Genomic DNA, 21,934 nt, shown 5'->3' on the forward strand with positions numbered 1-21,934 from the left:
AAAAGAAAACATGATGCTGCCAGTATTTATATAACTGTTCCATTACTTCATCATGGCAACGCCAGAGGTGAAAATGATATTGTCAGTATTTTGAATGGTGCAAAAACATAAGTGAAATGGTAAAATTCATATAGTTTTATAACTTGTCGAGCAAGACAAAAAAGCAAGTAAAGACGAACCAGGCTGTGATCTTACTAAAACATTTTGTTTATAGTAAATTAATTTACAGACAGAAAAGCCAGCAGGGCCTTTTGAGAGAGAATCCAAATAATGTGATGCCTCCTTAATAATCACATACATCAACACTGAAGCATGCATTGACCAACAATTCCAAAATGTATCAGATAAAGAGGGATATCAGGCTGTAATGGATGCTCTCTGAATCAGTGTCGATATCAGCAGATAGCCGAGCAGCTGAAGGAGGCAGTGATTGTGAAGCATGAATGAAATGGATGAAGAAATCAAAAGTAAGCTTTGGTGCTGCCCTTTAACTAATACCAAATAACATCTAATTTCGCATAGATGCAGCTCAGAAACTGTGAAACCCTTTAATATGTCACTGAGCAGTTTACCGACATTTGGCTCTGTAGATTCTTCCAGCTGTTCTGCAGAGCTGAACTACTTGTTACTTAAGTCTCCACTTCTAATATACCAGCATTATTTGATTCCTCTGTCATCAAGGTCACTCTATAGGCAGGAACACGTGGGTGGATAGCATGTATGAGAAAGTACATGCTTTTTATGTGTGTGCAGCTCTGTCCATTGAGTCTATTGATGTACTTTATATTAATTATTGGGTCATATTGTTGTAAAGGTGTAGCCTTGGTTTGTAAATGAAGAATACTGAGAGAAAACCACACTCTAGCCATATTATGGAAGCCAATATTGTCGAAAGGACTATTATTTGATGGACCATTATGGCTAAAGATTAGTACAACATCACCCGGAACAAAAGAGAACGCACTGTAACTAGACTAAAAGGCCTGAGCAGATATTAAATCTAAACTGCACATAATATTGCATCGAGAACTGTACAGACTGTACCAAATAATAATAATTGCATGGAAGTACTTAAAACACAGAACAATGCACACCTCAGGAACATCCATTCATAAAGGCACAGTAGCATCAGTGATAATGATTTACTTGTTTTCAGTTCACAACTCAATCTCCCAGATGAAAGAACAGACAGGGTAACCATGTAGAGATGTAGGACACCATCTTAGATTCAATTCCAGAGAGGGTTATCAGTGCCTGGCTGTGACACCGAGTCGTTGAGCAGCTTTGTTTTTCTTTGTTGTTTTTTTTCCCTTTTCTTTTCTTATTTTTTCCCAAATGGGTTCACCCTCCATTTTCACCTAAAAAGAAAAAATAAATCTCACTAGACTGGAGCAATACCTTTTTAGCTGCAATGTCAAACCGAGCGTGCGCATTTGCGGGAGTCCATTGAAAGTGTTTGGAAACGTGTGTGTGTGTGCACTAAGCATTCCTGCCCCCCAAGATTGCCCCGCTGTCCTACTGGGCTGACTCCTTCTTCTGATGTAAGGTAATTGACGGAGTAGAGGTACTGTAGGTGGTGTGTGAGCATTCGCACGCTCAGGTGAGAGGCCGGGGGCAAGAGGCAGCATCTGAATATCTTTTTTTCCCCTGCCTTTTCTACTGAGTGAAAAACCACAGTCTGGCTATTTGAGACTCTTCTACTTGACTCTCTGGTATGATTCATGAAAAGCACCTGCCAGAGTGTGCCCTTGGTTGCTTGGAGCTAAGTGCCCATGCAAATACAGTTTCTGTGTGTGTTTGTTTTGAGTTTATGAGGCAACACTTGCATGAATGCATTTCAGTGTATGGGCAGATCTGAACAGTGTAGAGGCAAAAGTTGCTCTATGGTGGTGAGGGAGTAAAGACAGCAATAAGTCTCACTGAGATTTATAGAATTTATTGCAAAATAGCATATCAGATTAGTATGAACAACCAGCAATAGTCAGCAATGATCAAAGAGATTCAGAGACCAAGTCTCGCTATTCTGCCAAATAGGGTGCAGAGACTGGACCCAGATTGATGATAGGATCAGATTTTTATACAGTGATGATCACATACACATGTTTATCAGTTCAAGGTCTGGAAATTAATCATGATGTTAAGCATTATTTGCGAAAGAGGTACATGTTTAAATTGTTTAACAGGAACAGTTTGAGCAAAAGGTACTAAATCGATTAGAAAGTGGTTTCACCATGCATCAAAGCGAAAACAAAGTTTTCCAATACTTACAAAGAGTTACTAAATAAAACAGTGAAAACAAGAAGAAAGAAAAAGAAATCTGATGAGCTTAATGGTAAAAGAAGCAAGAGAGAAATAAGCAAAACAGTCACAGCAGCCGCCCTTCACTACAGTTAGGAACAACTGTCTCTTGATCTGATGCACGACCAGCAGCCAAGTGTAGACACTGATTTATAACAAACCACCCTCCCTCCCAACACCACCACCACCATCCACCATCCACCATCCACGTCCCCTCCTTTCCTGAGCGCCGTCAGGGTGATGGTGTTGCTGTGGCAACAGCATCTCACTGCAGAGGCAAATGAGAGCAGTAATCGATCTCTTCGTGTGTCTTCTGCGTCATGTACATACATTATCACTGCTGCCGTGTGAAAATGCTACGTTGGGCGCAGTGGATGTTTGCAGGTGATATTTTTGGCAGATCTGTTAGTAGAGTAGAAGAGAGGGATGTGTGGGGAAAGAGACCAGAGCAGAGAGAGGAAGGTGACGTGTGACAAAGATCGTCGGCTGCGCTGTCAGCCGAGTTAGCAATTTTGCTAGTTTGTCTTAAAGGCTTGTAAAAGCTTATAAGCTCCACTGTGTGCAGAGCGAAATCCTCCCAACATGGGGCTCAATCAACATTTCACAAACCACTGATAAACACAGAAAAAACAGCGAGTTAAATAACTTCCCTGCTGGTTTTACTTCCAAAAGCTCACACTGCAGACATGAAAGGGACTCACAACTTTTTGAACCTTGGTGCTATTAGCTTGTTATTAGCAGTGTTAACAGTGTGGCACTAAAGGGATTCTAGTCAGGCCACCATTTTCATTTTACACAGACGGAGTGCTGTGAAGTTTGGTGAACATATCCATGATGCTGAGATGATGAATCTTAAGGGTTGTGGGGGTCATCTGACCTTTGTTGTGATATTTGGTACAGACATTTGTCATGTTCCCTTCATCTCCAACTGTAATTGTGTTTCATGCTAATGCAAACATTGTAAAAATAGCATATCATTTTTATGCCTGCTGAACATCTTACTATTGTCCTTGTGACCACTGTATGCTAGTATGCTGAATGTTAGTATTTAGCCCAGTGCTCTGTTACCAGCCATCTTGCTACCTTTGTATAGCCTGTAGCTACTGTACAACCTCACAAATCAATACATACAACAGATTCATACTCTATTTAATGACATCTGCCACCGGAGCTTCCTTTCTTATCAGCTAGAGTTGAATCAGTCAAGCAGTCCATGTTGAAGACAGTTCCTCCATGGACAAACTGACACTATGATGTCTAAATCTGGACTCAATTGGTTTTCACCCAGCAGCTGCTGTGGCTCTGAATTACATGTCAGACTGAGGTGGAGATACAAAACATACCAACAAATCCACCAGGGACTTGAGGTTATCTTATATTGATCCGTTGAACAGGTCCCCAGCCATGATTGTAAACACTTGCATGTTGTAAATGCACAATACAGATATGCCTGCAAAAACATGCAAACCATGGGTGTAATTGTGTCTAATTGATCAGGCCAATGCGCTGCAGTAATCTCTCTTTGAATGAGCTGTTGGATTGTTCTGGCCATCCCCACATTGATTGCCCTTTGATTGTAGCTCTGTAGCATTTGCTCGGCATCCGCTGGACTGTAAATCCATCGAAATTCTCATCTTGTTACGGAACTGAGAGAAAGAAAGGGGTGGAAGACAGAGGGTGAGGGGGTGGAGGGCAGAACGATAGAATGAATGACTGTGCAGTGTGGGAGTTAGAAGATTTGAAAATATCTAATAGGAGAAAGAAAAATGGGGGGGGGAAAGGGCAATTTGAGATTGAGAATGAAAGTGCAATGAAACAAAGCCAATTTGGCAGTTTGGAAGTATAGCACGACTTTTGTTGAAATGTGTGTATATACGTATATATGTGGGTGTGTACGTGTGTGGATGAGAAACGAAAACAGCCGTCAGCCTGTGGGGCTGGGAAAACTAGATTCTAAACCCATTTTGAAGGCACACAAATGACCTTGAGGCCGCTGTAGTCAGACAGATGCTGTCCTGCCCCAACCTGATTCAACTTCTCTTTTCATATCTGCTGAGAGAGAGCGAGAGAGAGAGAGAGTGAGAGAGAGAGATGGAGTGGGTCTGTCTGTCCAGTAGCTTATAAAAAGTCCATTATGGTGCACTTCTATCAGTTTGGACTCTCCCAGATGGACCCTGGAGTAAATGGACAGCACCAGAGAGCTATAAGCTCAGATTTGATATACGGCTGAGAAATAGCTGTGTGTGTGTGCGTGTGTGTGTGTGTGTGTGTGTGTGTGTGTGTAGGCAGTTCAGGAGAGTGTGCATTCAATCATATATGCTGCACTGAATGAGCTGACGGTAGTCAACAGCAAACATTTCCGTGCCACTATGTTTTTGTGCATGCCCTTTATTTACCACAGCTGTTTTAGCATATTATCATACACGCTCCCCAGCACCCCCCCCCCCCCCCACACACACACACACACACACACATACACACACAGCCATCCCAGCAGGCTTAAATCCGGCTCAGTCTGACAAAGGAGCCTGTGGCTCTAACTGGCTCTGCCCCAATCCCCTTCCCCAGCCTGGTGCTTTGTACGGGCTCAAAACCGCTTTACTGCATGACGTTTATTTATCAGCCATATTTACTTCCTATTGTGTGGGTGTGTATCAGTGTGGGTGTGTGTGTTCCACATCAAGGTATATTTGAGTTTTGGTGTCATCTCTCATTTGTGTATTTAGATCTTCAATGTGCTGCCGCGTAAATGTCTCCATGCTTGTGTGTGTTGACTGAGGGTGTAACCAACACTCCTCGCATCGAACGAAGAAACTGATAAACACCTCTGCCTGCTGAGTGACGCTGCTCAGCAGGGCTTTGTCCCACATACTTAACTGATTCTTTGTGAGGAGGAGAAAACCTTGAAGAAAGAGGTGGACTGTTGCTTTATTCTTCACAGTTTGGTTCCAACTTGGAAAACAAAATGGTCAACCGTGAAAAACCAGAAATGTGGGACCAGCATTGTTGTATCTTTTTACCTGCAATTTCCCAGTTGGAAACAGGGATTCAGAATAACATTCATTTACAGTAAACAGAAATGTCACAGCTTACGACTTGACATGCACTTTACCCACCTTGGTGACATTTTACAATAAGCTCCGACATTTTATGATAAGCTGCCTCACACTCATCATTGCCATAGGTAGCTGAAGTGGCAAGGTCATAGGGTTGAAAGTATTTACACCATGGAAATCAAAATAGCTGCACTTAAAGAATTCATTTTATCCTTCGCTTGATGAACTCTGAACACACACACAGACACCCATAACCTCATGATAACTCAGATGCATCCATTACAGTATGTTCTTCAGTAGAAACCGTGCACCTGAAATATCACAGTGCAGCCTTTGCTCCTGGCAAATTTCAAGATTATTGACCTTAACTACCACATGCACCTGTAAAGGGAGAATTCATTCTCCTGGAGAGGAAGAGAGAGATAAAATAGGTTCAAAAGCAGGAATGAGATGCTCCTCAGTTCAAGCCCTCTTCTTTCAGCATCAAGTAAATCAGCTGTTTGAAGGCAGGTTCAGACCCTGACTTTTATGGACTCGTTTCAGTTTAGTTCAGAAAACGTTATTTATCCCATACGGGCAATTCAGTTTACAGCTCCCAGTTCAATTAAGTTGGAAAAGAAAAAGCACAACACATACAACAATCATTCATTGAACATACAACTTTGCAATGTCATGTACATGTGCAAATATGCAAGTAAATAAATAAATGACAAGCACAAACCTAATTCATTCATCAACCTAATAACTGAAGGGATAAAAGAATTTGAGTAGAGATTTGTCTTCCTCAGGGGGGCAGAGTAGCATCTCCCTGAGGGCATCAGAGTAAATTCACCGGACCTGACATGGTCTCCCTGCTTCAGGATACATTTTGCTCCAGAGCACACTCAGGTCTGTTAGCTGGACTCCAATAATCTTGGAGCAAACTCTGACAATCTGATTGAGACTGTTCTTGTCCTTCGCTGACAGACCATTGAACCAACAAATAAGAGAACGTTACTCTCAATAAAAGAATGATAAAAGGAACATAAAATATAATTTTAGAAACACTAAAAGGGTTTAGTTTCCACATCAGGTGGATTCTTTGTTGTCCCCGTTTGACAATTGACTCAGAGTTTTTGTCAAATTGAAGATGAGAGTCTTTTAGTATTTCTAGTTTTCTATGATTTGGACTGGTTCACCATGTATCTGGCTATTTTTTGGCTCAGACCAGTGACTTCCCACGATTATTGTCAAGGGAAAATTCTCAAATGTATTTTTTACTTCGGTGACACTTGAGTCAAATGACACTAAAACCACAAGTAAGACATTGTATCTCCACCTCTGCTCCCGACCTATCACAGGATTATTGACCCTGCACACAACTGGAAGTGATCCTGGCAGTTATAGATGGAAAATGCATTCCCCTGGAGATGAAGAAACAGCTGAAATAGGTGAAAAAAGTAAAGATGAGAGAGGGCAAGACGACTTGATGAAGTGTGTGATGATATGTCTATTAAAGTGCAGTCGAGAACATTAAACAATATAGTGGGGTTTGTAAAGGTCAGTCCTCTCAGGGCTTTATCCATATTGATCTTTACTTTCGATTGTGCTGGACTCCTCACCAGTGTCCATCTAAATCCTCTTTTGTGCCGTAGAGAGAGAGAGAGAGAGAGAGAGAGAGAGAGAGAGAGAGAGAGAGAGAGAGAGAGAGAGAGAGAGAGAGAGAGAGAGAGAGAGAGAGAGAGAGAGAGAGAGAGAGAGAGAGAGAGAGAGAGAGAGAGAGAGAGAGAAAAGAGGGACAAACAAAGGCAGAGAAAGAGTGAGTGAGAGAGGGGGAAATAAAGAGATAGAAGGAAAACAGTGGCCACTGGTCATTTTATGTGAGGCATTACTCCTATGTCCTGCTTCACTGACCTCTATTTCTCAGAAGCACAGAGGTGTAGAATATACCTCTGCACACACACACAGAGACACACAGGGCTTAATTTGTGCCAGCTTCTGTCAGATAATGATTCAGAAACTCCCAGATCTGGACCGGCCATTCCTCTGTTGCTCTTAAAATAAATCAATGCATTTTGTGAAAGCTGAATTCCAAAACTTTATTTTAAGTCGCTGAAAGTCTTGTTGTCTCATTGGATCGTTTCCTACTGATGTTACCCATGAATCCTTTCAGCAGGCAGACAGTCAGACCTTAAACCTGCCAGACGCTCTATGGTGGATCAGTGGGGTTGTAATGCTGCATTGGCAGCACAGGTTTTGCTGAGAACATGAGCAGCATTGCTAGCTTTGTGGCACCTGTTAGCAGACAGGACCAGCAGGAGGAATCTGAGGAGGATTAGGAGAACTTGGAATTGATCGTTTGCTGATATGAGCCCCGCCCCTTAAGTTAGTGTTGCTGTGCCTCTCAACCTCAATTTACTCTACCATGGTACACCCAACATACTGTAGAAACATACAGGTGGCAAATTTACTACTTGGAATTCATTGTGATTTCTTTTTTTCGCCTTTAAATGGGAATTGCCGTTTTTTACAATCTGGACCTTATTTCTAGCATAAAATACGATCATTTACTCACCCAGATAACTTTGGTGTCATTACAAGACGTTCCGACCAAATTAGATCCAGTCGAGAGCCGCGTATATCCATATAATGTGAGTCTATCAGGCACCGGAATGCAGCCTCTAAATAAGGCAAGGCAAGGCATCTTTATTTATATAGCGCATTTCATACCAAGGCAACTCAATGTGCTTTACATAAAGACAACATATTTTAAAAGAACAGCATAAAACAACATAAAAACAAAAACACAAAGTTAAAAGCAGGAGCAAAGAAGAATAAAAAAAAGTAGAATAAAAAAATGTTTAAAGTTTAAAATTGATAATTAATCAATTAACTGATTTTACGGTATCGTATTTGGACAGTTGTTGTAAGGTGTAGGCTACATTTGCATACTGACAGAGAAAACTCTGCTTCTTTTGTCAAAAATGACATTTATGTAGAGGTTTGATGGATTTTAGTGTTGGATTTAGCTCAGGCTCTGGGGATACACTGTAGCTACAGTATATCTGCTTGACAATGAAAATGAATGAAAATGTTTTCTGTCAGCGTGTGATGGGAATATCATGGCCGAACAGAGGCTGTTTTCCTGTCTAATTCAACCGTCCCACTCTCATAGCTGTCCATCTTCTTTCCATTTGCTTGTACCACTTGTTTCTCTGTCGAAACATGTGAAAATCTCCTGTTGCGCTTAAATCTCAGTTGTTGTACCTTCCTCTGTTCTTAGCTTATGAATGTTGAGTCATGGTCAGGACGATGAGTTGTGTTATTTTGGTGATGATGATGATAAAGATGAGTGTTGTTTCAAGTAAACTGTATCAAGTTGAACCTTTGATCATGGATGGGTTAATGTTTATTTTAATAACTGTAAAATGTGCAGCAAAGCAAGTAATCATTTGACCTGAAAACTTCAGCAGTGCCATATCTCTTGGCATGTGCATTTCTTCCTTTTGCTATTGTCAAACACGATGCAGCAATATTGTGTTTCTTTTGTTGTTGTTTTTGTTGGCGGTGAATTGATAAGGTGAAAATTGAAAAATGTTTTATTTTCTTCTAAAATCCCGAGCACTCTCTTTGTACTGTTGCACCAACTTTTGAAACAAAGTGAAAATAGCGGTACACACACACATGGATACAATGGTTATTTCTTTCCCCCACACTAGACAGCTGCAGATATCATCTACACAACAGACAAACCAAATTATTACATTGTTCATGTGCTGAAGTGTTCAAGCTGAGAAACAGCCCACGCGCAACAACTGGGAGGGCGAGTGAGGTAGAATGAACGGAAGAGAGTTTAAAGAAAAACAATGTTGTTTCTGGAAAAGGACAAATTGGAGGTCTGGTTGCGATGGGTGTTTGAGCAGTCATGACAGAGCCTCAGCATTCATGCTTTTTGTTGTGTTGGCACATATATGTGTGTTTTTCCTTTAGTCAACTTTTTGATACAGTCTAATGTGAGTTAATTTCGGTGTCAATTTCTCTTTTGCCCTCTGTCATCTACACACATACACACACACACACACACACACTCTACTAACGTGGATAATATATGTTGGATACGCTGTATGTCGCTGCCACCACAAAAAATCCCATGGGCAAAAAATACCCAAGTGAAAAAGATCTGTTAAATCAAAGATTGTTTCCCTGCCGAGGGAGTTGATTAAGTCTTGTGTTGCTGCAACTAAGCCTACAAATCCATTTGCACAGAACATAACAGTCTGCGCTCATGCCTCCGTATGTTTGTACCAAATGAGATAAAAACCGACTTAGATATGTTGCATGATTTCACTTTCGCCATACTCTCTCTCTAGGCAATCGTTCCTTTTCCACAGATGCTCATCATTCATGTGAGGCATTTGAGTTCAGTTGATTTCTCTGATAAAATAGAAAACGTGGCTGCATAGTGTTTGTTTATATATATTTGCACAATTTCATATACGTTTTCTGTTGCTTACTTTGTTTGTGTGATTCGTATCTGACTGAATTTCAATATGTATATTTTTTATTGACATTTCATGTTTTCCCTCTAAGATAATGAGCCCGTCAGAACTGACTTCCTCCTGATTTTCTGAGATTACACTGCAGACTTGACATTCTGTTATCTGCCACTGTGTGATTTGTGCGCTGAAGTGTAACAGCGTGTTCTTTAAATATTCTGTTACAAGGATCAAGCCAAGGAGATGTAGGCGTTGTATTTTTATTTTTGCCAGAGTCGTGTTTTGAATGTACTAAAAACCTGCCTTTTTTGACTTCTGTGAATGTGCGAAGTGGGTGTGTTTGCTGATGAGCACTTATTTGCTAAAGCCTTAAAACCGTGTTTCTTTATGCTATGTCACAATAATGTGTCGTGTTCTGTAAACACACCAGGCATCTCCAAGACTTAATCGTCCCACACCTCTTACTGGATTAAATATATTGAAATATACAACTTTGTGTACATGAGGGGGAAAAACAGATAAATTCAAGTGGAGCCCATTCTTTTTTCCTATTTCAGATCCATATGATGACGATCTGAAGGTGAAGACCCAAAGACCAAGATCAGCTGACCAGCCAGGTGTGTTTCAGGCACAAACAGGTGAGTAATGTGAATGTTTGACTGAGCTGACCTTCGTGGGCTGCACTAAAAGATAACTACAGTCACTTTTTTTTGAATCTGACACAAACTGAAGTTGAACATTAGCATTTGTGAATATGTAAAATGTAAGACTTAAAATTGTACATAATTAATAGAATTAAAGAGAGAAAGATTGAATTATTCATGAGATGATACGCAGTGTTACATGCTGGCTACTTCAGCTGTACTAGAACACGTATACATCTGATTTCAGCTGTTCACATCACATGTTCATACATAATATACACATACAGTACAGGAACCCACATTTCAATACTTGGTGCTACTACTGAGTGGAGGAGGGAGTCCCTACCGCAAGGGAAACCCCTGGCTCTGTCTTGTCCTTCTTCTCTGCCCGCGCCCCCCCCCCCCCCACCCCCCTTCCTCGTCTCTCTCCTATTCTTCCATTCCTCCAGGCATATGTGATGAGCTTAAGCCTTGACTCACGGCATGTTAATGAAGATGTAATGCGATTAACGGACATGCAATTAATTTGATTTCCTTCTTTGCCATGTGATGATGCCTCCATCAAAGGACACGGCGCTCATAAACAATTTAGAAAGAGGAAGAAGAAGCAGAACGCTTTCACTCGTAATTTTCGCTTTTCAAGGGCGTAGCACAGAGGGAACAATGGAGCAGTCTCCGCAGCTGCCTGGAGAACACACAATCACACACTCGTGTCTGAACACCAAAATAATTTATGGGTGCTGAAACTCCTAGTCAAAGAAAACACTCACATACACCGGCAGGCGTGTGGGGATAAAAGCCCTTTAGCAGTGAGATAATGCATGTTACCATAATTCCATGAGAATTAATATCTTTGAGTATCACCTTAAAACACATTCCTCTAACATGATGATCGTCCTCGTGAATATTCAGTGTTTATTCACATCAAGGGGCTCAAATCAAAATCATCCATATTTACATGGTGTGCAGGAATGTCATATATTGGGCTTCTAGGACTGTGTGACACACAATGGAAAAAATACCACATAATTACACAAGCAAAGCTGTCTTATATCCTGCAAATGATGAATTTAGGCTTTGATATGTGTCTTTCGCTGAGGAACAAAGGAGAAAAAAAAGTGTTTTTTCTTTCTTTTTAACTACAGAAAGTCTGTTTGGTTATTGTAAGCACAAATCCTTTTCATCATCTGTCACTCGCAGGCTTTTCTCTCGACAATTGTATAGATTATGATTCTCTTTGTCTTTCTTTATTGGCGTAATATTGCAGCTGTCTCATAGCCAATAAGATGGAAGTTTTTATTTTATTTCAGAGACTACAAAAACTGAAAAATCGCTAACGGGAATCAATAAAGCAAACATGTTTCCAGTTTCGCAGCTGAAAAGACACAAGAGTTGTCATACAGTACAATAGACATGCATCTGTTTGTCATGGCCATGTAAGACTTTTATTATATAGCAATATTTTTTGAAGAATTACTCAACATAAACAGTTAAATATCGCACAAAACAGCTTCAGTTCTGTCATGAATTATGAGCCACAGACTGAGCAACAGGGTTTCTGCTCTTCATTGTCTGTGCTCCATAGACACACTAGCAGTGTGGGATAAATGAGGATATAAAGAACTTTTTGCATCTTCACCTCGCTCGTTCTTCAGGTGACCCCGCAGCAGAGGAGTGGTCACAGTGGAGCGTGTGTTCGCTCACATGTGGACAAGGCTGGCAAGTGAGGACGCGATCGTGCGTCTCGTCTCCTTACGGGACGCTGTGCAGCGGCGCCCTGAGGGAAACCCGGATGTGCAACAACACGGCGTCCTGTCCTGGTGAACCTGGGATCATAGGCTCAGGTAAGTTTCCTCAGTTCAGGTGGCACCCACTGGTGCGTAGTGTTTTCTCACAGCAGGAATGATGATGAGGGTTCAGCCTTCATCTCTGGGCTGTTTGTGTGATGCCGCTTGCACTTAGAGAAGCAAGGAGCCGGAACTCGCTGTGAGTGATTTGCTCTACCTCTCCAGGGTGCTTGCCTCCCTGCTGTGCATGCTGGGAAAAGTCCCTGACCTTTGTGACCCGATGCAGGGGTAAAATAAGTGGTTTGGCTATGTGTGTGTGTGTGTGTGTGTGTGTTTTTTTATATCATGGACAGATATGCAGCATGTGAAAACACTAAAAAATGCAGCCTTAAGCCACCATGTGTTGTTAGAAAGAAAGCTGTAAAGCTGAGAGAAATAATGCTATGCAACTTTAGCAGTAGGCAGTTGGCAGTATACACAGCTACTCATATCACATGGGATGTGCTCAGTTAGAACATAATCTAACCATGGTGCAGGAGGGGAAAAAAAACCCTTCAGAATGAGAACGACATTTCAATTTCAATTCACACCACTGGCCAACTGAGAGAGAGAGACAGAGACTGAGACATAGTCAGACATGACACCTGAGCTCCATGTCAGCAAGTCTATTACACTTGCCACAGCTCAGAAGTTCATAAATCCTGGCTTCTCTGTCTTTAGCTCTCCTGCACTCTCGCTTTTCTTCCAGCATTGTTCTCATTTTCCCAATCCAGTCTTTGTGTATATCAGTGTCTTCTGTCTGTACATATATACACATATATTGGGGAGGAAACTGATCTAACACAGCAAAATTAGCACACACCTGAGGATGGTCTACTTTACGATGAAAGTCAGTATTTGCATCACAGTGATAAGCACATAAAACTCTCAAAATGACAACCACACTTGTGCTTCAGCTTCAGAAGAATTTTGTGTTTTTTTAAGATGCAGTAACGGCTCCAAAATGTATTTAATCTGTCACATTTAATTCTACTCTGCACACATGGTCTGCCAGTCAGGGTGGATGTATTCAACCATGTCTACAGTATTTGACGTAAAAACAGGCAGCAGCAAAAAGAAGTGCGTCTCATCTGTTTCTCCTCGGCAGCACACAACAACACAGTCGAGCCAGATTAAGTCACTAAGGGAACCTGTGCACAAGTCATCCTGAATAATGCCAGCTCTGCTTCTGATTTGATTGCCTGTGTAGGTCTTTGCTAGATGAAATTGTGAAGTACTGCCTGTCCTGCTCTGGTTTGATTGCCTTGATTGCAATGGGAGTGAAATCTTGTATAGCACTGGCTCTCTCTCCTGCCTGGCTGCTGCACCTCCACTTAATGCACTGCTACAGTCTGAACCCACACAGGTTGATTTGAGGCAACTGTTTTAAGGTGGCTAACCTTATTTACATTTCTTCAGTTAATCTATATGATTTGAACATTATTTAGTCACTTTGAAATTCAAACTCTTTCTGAAGCTATAACTCTGAATTAAAGGTTCAGTATTGATAGATATCAATTTGTTGTTTGATTATAAAGCAGTTCAGCTCTTTATTAACACTGTGAAAGTATCAAGGCCTCAGTCCACAGAGAAATGCATACATGCCAAACTGTGCATTAAAATGAGTCATCAGGGCTTTATTAACTTTGTGATGTCACAATAAGCTTACCTGTTGTACCTGGAGCTCCAATTAGAGTTACATAAAATACAACAAATGAAACATAATATATATGCATGATATACAAGTTACAAAGATGTACATAAAACGTGCAACAAAGATAACAAAATATAGATTTTCAAGTGTTTTAAGGAAGTCTTTTCATATATATATACGATTTATTCTTCATCTACAATAGTTGGTATGATTGTAATGATTTGTAGTGTTTTTTCTTAAATGGATAAGCCTTAGCAGCCTGCTGGGTCCTGTGACTAGGTTGGTCTCTCACATAATTTATTTGTGAGTACAGACAATTTGGTTGTTTACTCTAACAGATATGACAAAAGCCCGAGAGAGGAGATATAAAACTATATTGAGTTTTTACCATTTTAAACCAACTTAATATAAAACATGGGGAGTGTAAAGGGTAAAGCTAAATTTATTAAATTTCACAATATGAGAAAAAGACGACAGGGGAAAGTGGCAAAGCCTCCTTAATGTCATTGCAGTCAGTGGTCAAACTGATGCTTATTTCTCCAATGATGATGAAAGCATATTAAATGGAAAAATTATAGTGTTTGTGACTGCATGCCCAGACTACTCTTCCACTGCTAAGAAGAGACCTTTAGTGAGATATAAACTGAGGATGTGAGGAATAAAAAAGACAACATTTCTGTTGTTTTCTGTGTCAGGAAACAAGATTATACCAGATCATTCCCAGAGTTGAGAGAAATTAGCCAGTTGCCCAAGGCTTAAATGGTACAATGGTGTTGCAATGGCACCAGTTTTGTGCATATGAATGGAGCCAGTAATCATGATGCTGTCCCAGCTTCCTCCTGACTGTTTAGTCAGATCTGGTTCTGTCTGAGGGGCACATCTACCCGTGTATTGTCCTTCCAATGCCAGAGAACCTGAAAAGTGCAGTCCCTCATTTGGGCTGGCAGACAGGAGGGCTGCCCTCTCTAACCCCAATAATAGGCAGGAGACTGGATCACAGGACGTGGCACCTCTGTACTCCATACGCAGCATTCTGATAATACTAGTGAAGGATGAGCGTAATGTATTTGAAGACATACTGTATGGAATAAAAATCAGGAGTTGGTTACAAATGTCTCAATGTCAGTCTAACAGTCAGCCCATAGTGCTGCGTTATTGGACCAGGCATCAGACAGCTGCCTAAAGGTTGGTGGATATAATCTTAAAAAAACAAGTAACTCTTACCAAATAATGCATTATGCCTTTTAAATGTTTAATAGAGAGCTAGGGATGCCACTCAACTATGCTGTATGTCTTTATGTGGGGTCTCTGGAATAAAGTCTGTTTGTTGTTTAAATAGATGTAAAAAGTCAAAATCACTTCCATAGAGCTGGAGCTCATAAATGCAGGTCAGTTGAGAAAAGTGCAGGGGAAGCAGCTGTGTGCTCTGTAACACAGGTGGAGCAGTTCACCAGAGATGGAATAGAAAAGCCAATCAGTTAGTCCTCATCATGTAAGTGCTTTCTCTCCATACAGACGTCACTGTTCCACAGAGCTTTTATGCACAGTAATGGCAATGTACATTTATACATAGTGTGCTTTTGTTGAAAGTTAAGTGCCACATATTGCATGCGTTTGTGTGTTGTTTTTTTTTATGTGTGTGTACTCGCATGTACCCACATGTGCAGTATTTGTGTAGTGTGTTCCACCATTGCACCTTTGCTATTTAAAGGGTTTTTAAGTTTCAATTAGTTATTTTTTTCTGTGCATCTGTGGAAGAGCTTTACTGCATGTGTTTGTGTGAGTTTTCCCATGAAGTATATATGTGTACATTTTTGTCATACATGCACTTTTGCAGCCAGTCAGTCAGTCAACAACACACATCAAAAAAACAGACAGGAAAAAAAAAAAGAAATACAAGAGAAGCGAGAGGAACATTTTCCTTCCCTCTCGGTGCATATGCTAATCTTGTTTTTATGCAAATGTGCCAACGCGATTTGTATGTCTAAGTGCCTCATTTTCTATTCTGTGTCGATATTAATATCCTCAGCCGCTCCTTTGATGGGATATTGGTTGCTGTGTTATGTTCCGTTTATTATTTCATTTTTCCCCCACTCCTCTGATGTTTTCTGACGTGGTTCTGGAGGGGCGGAGGGGCACACCAGGGACTGCCTAAATGGGATCTCACCAAATTCAAGTAGACTGGGGATCTGGGGGCAGTAGCATAGAGAAATAGAAGTGTTTAATGAACTCCATGTGATTGGCTTTTTAAAAAGTCTTTTTCTTCTTCTTTTGAAACTTTTACCTAATTTGGGGTATAATCTGCATGCTTGTTTGATTTGTTAATCTTCTATGTGCTGGATTCAAGCCCCGTCTCCCCCTGGTTTGATGGGAAGTCATAAACAAGCATTAAGTCAGGACACACACGCAAACTTGAGTGTGTTGCAGGAACTTGCTGATTTTTCTGAAAGATCTGCAAGTGAAATGTTTTTAACCAAATCCTCTATTCTGTTTCATATGCTTTTACTCTCAACCACAAATACACAAGGAACACAAGGCAAAAGCTAACACACATATATACACACATTTTCTCAGTGTGTCCTGAGGTAGGGAGAGTGCAGTCTGCATACTTAATTTAGTACTGTAGTTGGATTTGCCAGAATTCTCTATTCTGTTTTTTTTTTTGGTTTTTTTACCATTTATTTGTGTTTGTGAATAACTTAAGACTTGGAAGTATGGGTGTGTTATGAGTGTGAGTGTGGGAGGATATGTCTCAGGGCATCTCTCCGTGCGTGTGTGTGTGTGTGTGTGTGTGTGTGTGTGTGTGTGTGTGTGTGTGTGTGTGTGTGTGTGTGTGTGTGTGTGTGTGTGTGTGTGTCTGTGTGTGTGTCTGTGTGTGTGTGTCTGCACAAGTTAGAGAACATCAAAGGAAAGTAGCTTGGACAGAAAGCCAATGAGGTGAAAATGGACATTTTTTTTCTCCTCGTTTTTCCATGGTTAAAATCCTAAATTAAGGTGATACAGATAATCAATTTTAAGTAATGGTCTGGCTCTTGACAAAGCAAACAAGGTGGTAATTGGGCCGGCAAATTAACTTTTTTTTTTTTCCTTTTCTCTTTTGGAATAATGTGCAGGGGTGTAAGTCTTTCATGCCCCAAAGCGTGCAAAGTGAAGTAGTACCCCTACTTTCTGTTCTGTTCTATTCAGCTCCTGCTCGTTTGCCATAGTTTCAGTGACATTTAAAACAATGGTGCATTATGAGCACAGTATGTTGAGGTCAGCGCGTAGTCAAATGCTTCAACACTGCACTTCTAGTAGTCATTCAAGCATGAGATGAGGGGGGGGCTGCATGCAAGGATGCAATCATGAAGCCCTGACAGACTGATACAGATGGCAAACACACAAACTTACATACGCACACACAGTCATACACAGTTTTAAATAATGCAGCCATGCTGTGTTATTATAAGCCTAGATGATGCTGGGGGTCACTATAAGGCTTTTTTTTTTTGTCCATTATGAGCTTCACAAATGAACAGCTACACCTTTAAATACAGGTATTTTGGAAAGGTGCATATAATTGTACATGTCCGACGTCACGCATCCTGGTTACATATACAGTATAGTCTCGCTCGCCAGACCCTCACTGCAACCTTATTCTGGTTGAAGCAGTGAGTGTGTGCTCTGCTACAGTCAGTGTATGTGAGTGTGTTTGTATATGTTCAAAAAAAAGAGCACGAACATTTTATCTTCTCTTGTGTGAGCTTACTTGCATTTGCATCAGAATTCCAGGCCAGTTTTAAGTGATTCTATGTGATTCCTCTTCTGCATATTTTTCTCCATCTAAGATCAGAATCTGCAGTTCGTGAACTGTTTTCATGAGCTTGTGACCGGGTGCTGTGGGACATAGATCTGTCACTTTGTTGTTTGATTAGTACTGATCAGATTTTTTTTTTCCATGCTTGCTGCTGTAAACATGCTCTTTTCCACCTCCCTCTGTGACTGCAACTCCCCAGTGGCAATAAACTCCCTTTTAATGTGCACAGCTGAACTGAGACTTGCTGTATTATGTTAATGCAGTTGCTGTTGTCAACATAGACAATATTTTTGATATAATTGCCCTCTGCTGCAATGTTTATGACTAAGAATATCACCTGATGGCCAATATTTATGCTGTACACTCCTAAATCTATTATCCAAAGACCGTTTTTGTTATGTTTTTCCACCTTAATTCCCTTATATACTTACTTTCTTTTCTCTTGTTCCCATATCCACTTGATATTTTCCACTTTTAATGCCTTAGCACCAGGGCTGCTACTAGGTTGATTTTATAGGCTAATTGATTGGCTTTGCACAGTCCGACTTCAGATACACTTGTACTGAGTTTGAGAGCTGAAGATTCAATTTGGATGAATAAGTAATATCTTACAACCAATTATTGTAAAAGGAAAAAAAAGATGGAGCCCTGACTGATTTGTATGTTTTTTTTTAGTTTTTTTTTTTTTTTTAACTTTCCTGCTTTTTATTGTATTATTATGGAGTCTGTTTGACTTGGCCGTCTGATAAGGTTCTTGCAATTTCAATTGAGTTAGCACCAGGAAAACCACTTGCACTTTGAGGACGCCAGTGGTATTGTATTATTACCATGATGTATTCAATTTGTTATTTCGAAAATAGGTCTTGTTTTGTGTTTGATAGGAAAATATTCACTACATCAGTCATAAGCTGTGTTAAAATAACACCAACTGCTTCACAGCCACAGCTTTCTCAGTTCACTGCAGCAAACATTATAAAGCCCATTAAATATATGGGTTAATTGACTTAATTAGATTGGTAACAGTCGTTTTTCTCTACAGGCTCAACAGATCTTAAATGAATTTCAACCACAATTATATAGTAGGTGCAGGGTTGTGATGCACCAGTATTTTGTAATTCACTACTAAGCCTAAAGCGGATGGCCAGAGGACCTACAATATGATCAAAATACTTAAATCTCAATGCATTAATATTTAGAATTTAAACATGCAACATGTATCTTGAGTTTTACAGTAACAAATTGTGATACAGTGCCATTCGTTACCTTTATGCATCTACACAGTGTATTTATAGTCTAATGTTACTGGCTTTTAACAGTTTTAACAGCTGTTTACTTGCCAGTCTGGAAAGAACATTGTTAGCTCAATATAAAACTTCATTTCTCCTTCATTCACCAGTGTCTCTCAGAGCAACCCTCTTGTTTTTTCCTCTATTCCTCTATTCATTATTTTCCCCTACTAAGGCTAATGCTGCTAGCAAAATGTACAACTAGCACTTTTAACAAATCTCTTTTTACTATTTACTTTTGTTACAGCTTGGCTAAATGTGAATAGATCTACAAATGAGCATATACTTGAAAAGGCATTTCAATGAAGAGAAGTAAAAAGGCAACACAAATGCTGTTGCAACATTCTGCTTTGTACAGCACATACTGTAGCATGTTTTGCTGAATTTAAGGATATCTCAGTATTTACCAGCTCTCCATATCGTGATACTCTTTAATACCATCTCGCTCTCTCACAGCCTTCTACTCCAGCTCCTCCGAGCCTTCCTTCACAGAGTAGACTTAATTATTTATTGCCATGATTTATTTAGCTTTGCTCAACACAGGACCAGCAGTCTTCATCCTGCTGTCTCTAACTTTTTCTACCCCCTTCTGTCTCTCTCTCCCTCTATATCTCACTTTTTATCGCTCTTCCAGCATCTCTCAAAATCTGCTTCACTCCCTTGCTTCCATCTCTTTCAGCGTAGCTTAATCTCCTCTGGTCTCTCACTCGGTGTTTCAAAATAACTTGCTCCTTGTCCTGGCCTCTGTTCTTTCATTTGAAATTCTTTCAAACAATATGAGGTTGTTTCCTGTCCTTTCAAATATGCTTGTAATCGCTTGTTTTATCATTTTATTCTGTTTTTAATTCCCCTTCTTCTTGACACTTATTAACCAATCCTGTCACTCATCTTTTCGGTGTTAGAGCCACGTTTTGCACATTTCCTCTGCATTCTTTTTTCCTCTAATCCCAGACCAGACATATTTATCTTTTGGGGCGAGCGTGTGCGAGTGAGTGTGTGTGCCTGTGTGCGTAGTGCGTGGTGTCTGTCTTATTTTTTACATGGTACAATCTTCCAGTGTCACCTATAGCTGAGACACAGCTGAAGTGCTAAGAGAAGTAGCGCTCAATGAGTCGGGTCCATTGTGTGCAAAGTTTTCATGCAACTCTTGTCAATCTATTTTCATAAATTTTACCTCCATCGGCTGCAAAAAGGTCATGCAATGTGCAATAAAACAGGGAAGAGAACACATTTGTAATGCTTTAATTGGTCGGCTACTTGAAGTGTTTGAAGTCACTGGAGTCCTTGGATCACTATGGTACACTATAACTCAAAGCTCTTTGCCACATTCATTTCCTTGTCATACTGTAACTGGAGCTGCATGACTTCAAATGTAAAACTGTCCATTCCTAACCTCCATTTCTTCTCATTCAATTACATATATGCAGCTTCATTCTCAGTGTCTCTTTTACTTTGTAACTGGAATGTTTTTGGAGGTCAGAAGGGCGCCTCCTTTGTGTTTTTCAAGGAATGTGCTCTCACTCATTTAATATCTCATGTTTCTCTCATTCTCTAACCCTCTTGCCTGCAATGGGATGCTCCGCCCCTTCCCCTTCCCTCCCTCCCCCTCTCCCTCCCTCATTCCTCATCCCCATGTTGTGCGTGTTCTGTTGCGTCGTGTCCGTGGGTGTTTGCAGTGCATGGGCTGTGGGAGGAGTGGTCGTCATGGAGTCTGTGCTCTGTGACCTGTGGGCGGGGCTCCAGGACGCGAACCAGGAAGTGTGTGAACGGAGGCGGGGCCTCGGCTTGTGGACGGCCCGAGACTCAGACCAAACTCTGCAACATAGCAGTGTGTCCTGGTTAGTACCATCCCCATTTACATGATGCATCCTCTCTCTATGTCTCTTTGCCTACTCGAGCATGATCTGTCTTCTTCTTGTTTCATACAAGTCGCAGAGATTAAAGCCAAACCGCTCTTGATTTTACATGCATGTGCAATCATATTTTGTGTTTTTCCATTATAGCTCTTGTACTAACCAAATCTCTCTCCTCTGTTCAATGTGGCCAAATGCTGCTTTCACAAGAAATCATGCAAACCTAAGGCTACCTTTAGCAAAAACTAGAAAACAAACTGGTAGAAAGAAAGAAAGAAAAATACATATTCAGGCATAACCGATAGAATCAGTTTGGCTAATTAATTCACACTCATGATTATAAATGGCTTACTCCTAAAAAGATGGTGATTTTTTTTTGTATGCCATGACAAAAAAAAAGTATTTATTTCCTGACTTATGGTGTGATAAAATGAGAACTCCAGTTCCCTCTGTAAAAACCACTGATGCTAATGTCAAGAAAATGAAAACAGGATTTTGAAGAGCTTAATCTAATGTTTACACTAAGTTATATGGAAATTATCACATGTCTATTTTCTAGTTGTGGTATGTAGGCTATTTTCTCAAACAGGTATGTTTCATCTGCAGTGTTTTGTGATAGCTTGAAAACTATTGAATGATTGCAGACATTCATATTTTCATCATCATCTAGTGGTAATTTCAATCAATCAATCAATCAATCAATTTGTTTATTTCGGGCATGTCAAAATCATCATCATCACACTTCATCTTAATTCGAGTAATACAATACACATGGCCGAAAGGGAAAGCGGGAGAAGCAAAAGCTTATCTAGTCCCGCCCCCATTACCCACAGAATAAAATCTTTTTCATAATCAGATCATATAATAATCTTTTTCTTTTGTTTTTTGCTTTTTACATTTTGATATAACATTCTTTTACTTATGACATTTGACATAACATGTTACAGCAATAGGTAGTGTGCAGATCATATCATAATATTTTCGTTTGTTTTTTCTTTTTTTCTCTTTTTTACATTTTGATATAGAATAAAGTTATTCTTTTACTT

The 21,934-nt window shown here is 40.2% G+C and overlaps 1 protein-coding gene across 1 annotated transcript in view; it reads left to right on the top strand.

The window, feature by feature from the left end:
• Positions 1–21,934, top strand: part of adgrb2 (adhesion G protein-coupled receptor B2) — a gene marked incomplete at its 5' end in the record, with an annotated part of 155,444 nt that overhangs the window by 29,476 nt on the left and 104,034 nt on the right. The window contains 3 exons of the mRNA XM_083981756.1: positions 10,387–10,467; positions 12,129–12,317; positions 20,712–20,873. Coding sequence (XP_083837882.1) covers positions 10,387–10,467; positions 12,129–12,317; positions 20,712–20,873 — 432 coding nt within the window. The remainder of the gene's footprint in view (positions 1–10,386; positions 10,468–12,128; positions 12,318–20,711; positions 20,874–21,934) is intronic.

This window comes from Trachurus trachurus (assembly GCF_905171665.1).
Source record: "Trachurus trachurus genome assembly, chromosome: 11".
Taxonomy (NCBI): Eukaryota; Metazoa; Chordata; class Actinopteri; order Carangiformes; family Carangidae; genus Trachurus; species Trachurus trachurus.